General features: G+C 37.0%; 1 protein-coding gene across 5 annotated transcripts in view; it reads left to right on the top strand.

Moving 5' to 3' along the window:
- The window catches only part of LSM14A (LSM14A, mRNA processing body assembly factor), a 34754-nt gene that overhangs the window by 27786 nt on the left and 2568 nt on the right, over positions 1–4400 (top strand). For 2 of the 5 annotated variants that reach the window (XM_019505568.1, XM_019505567.1), the window contains exons 6-10: positions 104–166; positions 886–1065; positions 2196–2376; positions 2929–3157; positions 4348–4384. In XM_019505568.1, coding sequence (XP_019361113.1) covers positions 104–166; positions 886–1065; positions 2196–2376; positions 2929–3157; positions 4348–4384 — 690 coding nt within the window. The remainder of the gene's footprint in view (positions 1–103; positions 167–885; positions 1066–2195; positions 2377–2928; positions 3158–4347; positions 4385–4400) is intronic. The other 3 variants (XM_019505569.1, XM_019505571.1, XM_019505570.1) reach the window with 3 other exon arrangements.

Genomic DNA, 4400 nt, shown 5'->3' with positions numbered 1-4400 from the left:
CAAAAAAAAAAAAAGAAAAGAAAAACTATACAACATAGCTGTGTATAGAAGTATGATGGACCATACATAGCTTGGAAAACAGTTCTCTCTCTCCTCTCTCTAGCTGAAGCACACAAGGTTTCAAGGTCAGAAAATGAACAACTCAGAAATGACAAGCGACAAATTGGTAAATATTTTTTGAAGAAAAAACCTAACATTGCTTTTAAAACTTAATTTAAAGCTTCATTAACATAATTACCAAACCTGCAAACGTAATAACCACTGTATTCCAGTAAAGTGGATATTTGGGAAACTTTTTTTCTTTTAATTAAAAATTGTTTGCAAATTGAGCTAACTTGAACTGCTGTGTAGTGTATGGTACTATAGAAAATTCTGGCACCATAAGACACTTTCACAGAACAGCTTATTGGTGGATAGCAATAGTGTTCATTTGGGGTAGCATTACAACAAATGAAGCTGAAAGGGAATGTATTACTAGCAACGGATTAAGTAGTGATTTGACAAGAACTATAAGTACAAATAACTGATCCTAAAAGCATGAGCATGAAATTCTAACTTTAATAATTATTTATTTAGCAAAGTTACTAAATAAAAAAAGGTAAAATATTGGGTTAAAGCATTACATTCAAAATATTTTCCTCCCTTAAGTCTCTTTTGACTCCTACAGCTTTCTTGTTCAAATAAGTGATAAGTAGGCTCTTCCTAAGGCGTTTGAATTTCTTTGCTAGCGTATTATTTATGGTATTTGAACTTAAAATTGTGAAATGCTCTAACAAAACATCCATTTTATTTGCAAGAAATGCAGAAAGATTACGGAGGGGGTACAGACCTGTTATGCTGGGGCAGTTGAAAGCTGTAAATGTCTTCGAAACTTAATCCTTACAGTTCCAGGAGCCCCTTCAGCACGGAGAGGTCGTGGAGGCCACCGGGGTGGCAGAGGAAGATTTGGTATTAGGAGGGATGGCCCAATGAAGTTTGAGAAGGACTTTGACTTTGAAAGTGCAAATGCACAATTCAACAAGGAGGAGATTGATAGAGAATTTCATAACAAACTTAAACTGAAAGGTAAAAAAATCATTTCTGTACAGAACTTCAGCATTGGAAGAAAACAAAGATTTGTGTAGCTTAATGAACTTAATCCTGCTTTGGGGAAACTTATTTTTCATGCTAACCTTTTATTTTTGTGTGTTTTTCTCCCTTAGGATTTCCTCCCACCCCCTTCCCATTTTTACCCTAAATTACTAATTCTGTGAGATCTTTCCTTATGTGTTAGTAGCTTGAAAGATATATTTGGCTTGGTACTTTAGTCTGAATTTTGAAAAGAATTTAGTTTAGTTATGAAATACAAAATATCTCAAGTTAGTTACACAATTTGAATATATTAGGTACATGTTAGAACATTACTTTCTTAAGTAATGTTTCTTTATTCTACCCTTTTCAGCCCTCAAACTTGTCTGTGGAGAAAACGGCTATAAAGATGTTCCTGGACCTTTTAAAAAACCACATGTGCAGTCTGACTGCATGCAGTTTTCTGATATTCCTGGTGCGTGTGGACTCCAGGTATTGGAAATCTCTCCCAGGGCCCAGTGTGCCAGGACTTTAAAAACTGCATGTGTAGCTAAGCTGCACACAGTTCTCTGACGTCCTGGTGCATTGGGCCCTAGGACCAGTCCCAGGGCTGGGACCTGCAATCAGCTGATTTTATGGACCTAGTCCCAGTACTGGGAGATTCTGTAAATCGTAATGGAACCATTGGGACTGGATCCCATTGCACCATTAAATGAATGGGGCCTGGGGCCCCATACTGATACTGCCTTCTTTAACCTGCAAAGAATCTAGATAACAGCAGACCTAAGGATGGCAATGCCACAAATCTAAATGAAGGAGGCATTGGTAATAGTTAGCAGCACTCAGATCTGATTATAGAAAACTATTCTGTGTTCTCTTTCCAGGTTATCCAAGGGTTGTGCATGCTAAATCTTGTTAGAAGCATTCCCTTTTATAGTTTATGTATTTCACAAACTGCTGTATGCTCCCCTTCAAATAGGAATGTCCTGAGGGACTCCTAGGCTTCAGATCTTTTCTTTGTACTTATAAATTAAAAATACATAATTTTTAAAAGTTACACATGGCACAAGCTAGTGTCAGCCTTCTGTTCTGTCCCCATTTTAATAATACTATTTTTGTTTTTCTAGAAGATAAACTTGAGAAACCAGAGAAGCCTATAAATGGAGAAGATAAAGGTGACTCAGGTGTTGATACCCAAAACAGTGAAGGGAATGCAGATGAAGAGGATCCCCTTGGCCCTAATTGCTACTATGACAAAACCAAGTCCTTCTTTGATAACATTTCCTGTGATGACAACAGGTACTGCCTGTAAGAAGAAATTCATTATTCTAATCAGTGTTCTGCCTCTCCATAATGTAATGTCAGCAGTACAAGCTACATGTAACTGAAATGTGACTACAAATAGGAAGTGAGCTGAAGTCAAGGCACACATACAATTTCCAGACCAAAAACCAAAATGCCCTTTTTTTTTTTTTTTTTTTTTAAGGACAACTCAGTAAAATATCAGTTTGGCACATGGATAATGGCAGTAAGGCTTTTTAGCTTTATTAAAGATTTTCTTCAGGTTTTAAGAATATACTCTAGAATCGGTCATTACCATAGAGTTTTCAGGAGTTTAAGCTCCTTTTTTTGCATTACTGCCTACTGCTTTAAGTTTACACAGTAAGATTATATCAGATATTCAGATGTGTCCAGTTGATGCTACTTCAAAGAGAGTTAGAAAGTGATTAAACAAATGATGTTGTCTTTCATGTCTGTCTTGTGACTTAACTGTTGCTGGCCAAGTTTCCCAGTGTAGACTTTTCAAAAGTAACATTCTTAGACTTGCCTAAAAGCGGCTCTGGTTACTTTATGTGGTAGAGAACGAAGACCCACCTGGGCAGAAGAGAGAAGGCTAAATGCAGAAACCTTCGGAATACCGCTGCGTCCAAATCGTGGCCGTGGAGGTTTCCGAGGTAGGGGAGGAATGGGCTTCCGTGGCGGAAGAGGACGAGGAGGTGGAAGAGGTGGCTTCAATACCCCCCGAGGATTTCGTGGTGGATTCAGAGGAGGACGTGGAGGCAGGGAGTTTGCTGACTTTGAATATCGGGTAATAAGATGATTGATAATTACTATTTTTAAGTACAGTTTGAAGTGATAATGATTTATATGCTTAATTAAATTTTCAGTTATAGATTTAAGATCTCATCTATGCTCACTGAAAATTGAAACCCACTGCAGACTCGAGTGGGTATTGGGACAGGCTTATAAAAATGATACCAAACTTGAGAATAAACTTTCTGTTGCACTAATTTTAGGCAAAAGCATGATTTGTTTAATTGAAAACTTTTTGAAAAAGAAGGATAGTTCAGCAGACATAACTCTTAAAACACAGTTAGCTTTATCAACATTGACAAATATCAACAGCAGCCAAGACCTGAAAATTACTTTTGTTTCCAAAATGCCTACATATTTTTGTATTTTAGATTTAAAAAATTATAAAGCTCTACAAATATTGAAGAGTCGGGAACAAGAATTATAAGTATCTTTAAGCAGTATTCTGAAATCTAAGGGTTTGGAGGTGAGAGCTTAACTTTGGTTGTACACTAAGTTTCTTTTCATAGCTTTATTGGTTATGAAATGTTTAGGGTAAATGTGAATGTAGGAAGTCTTGCTCTTAATCATGATCCTTGATTATTATTATTTTTTTTTTAATTTGATAGAGCAACATAATTTTGTGATGGCAGTAAGAGGTTTAATCTTTCATCCTTAAGTGTTTCGTGACCAAATTACTGCTGGGTTCTTCCAAAGAAGTAACTATTCCTTTGGTGTGACAAACCCTTTGCACATATTAACTGTCACAACCCCTCTAAATTTAGTAGCTTTTGCATGAATTAGCAATGCAAAGGGCCTTGAGTTGGCCATCTGTAGAAAGGGAGACTAATAATTCTTGAGTGATGCATAATCAAACTAAGCCCCACAGTAAAAACAGCAGAATTGCAAAGCTACGGCCATAACGGTTCAATTCAGAGTTGTTGTTATGGGAAGTCATACAAGATAGAGGGAAAAAGTCAAACAGGATAGATCTTGGAAGAAACACTTATTTTTCTTTCTTTAGGCCTGCTTTATAAAGATGACCTAATTCAAGTCTTCACTAAGCACAGGACACCAAGTAACTTATCTAGCTGAAATAGCCTGATGAATTGAATAAGCCACTCGGTCCTCTTACAAAGTTACTAAAATGCACTCTTTGAAGCCTGGGTGAATCTCTTATTTCCTCTCCTTCCCAATGTTTTCTAGGAAGGACAAAGCAGATGGATGTCCCGGGCAACAAATGGCAAGTGTGCCTAAGG

Source organism: Gavialis gangeticus, unplaced genomic scaffold, assembly GCF_001723915.1.
Source record: "Gavialis gangeticus isolate Ggan-Ray unplaced genomic scaffold, GavGan_comp1, whole genome shotgun sequence".
NCBI classification, from domain to species: domain Eukaryota; kingdom Metazoa; phylum Chordata; order Crocodylia; family Gavialidae; genus Gavialis; species Gavialis gangeticus.
Note: the sequence above shows the minus strand (reverse complement) of the source record. Positions and strands in the feature narration are given on the sequence as shown.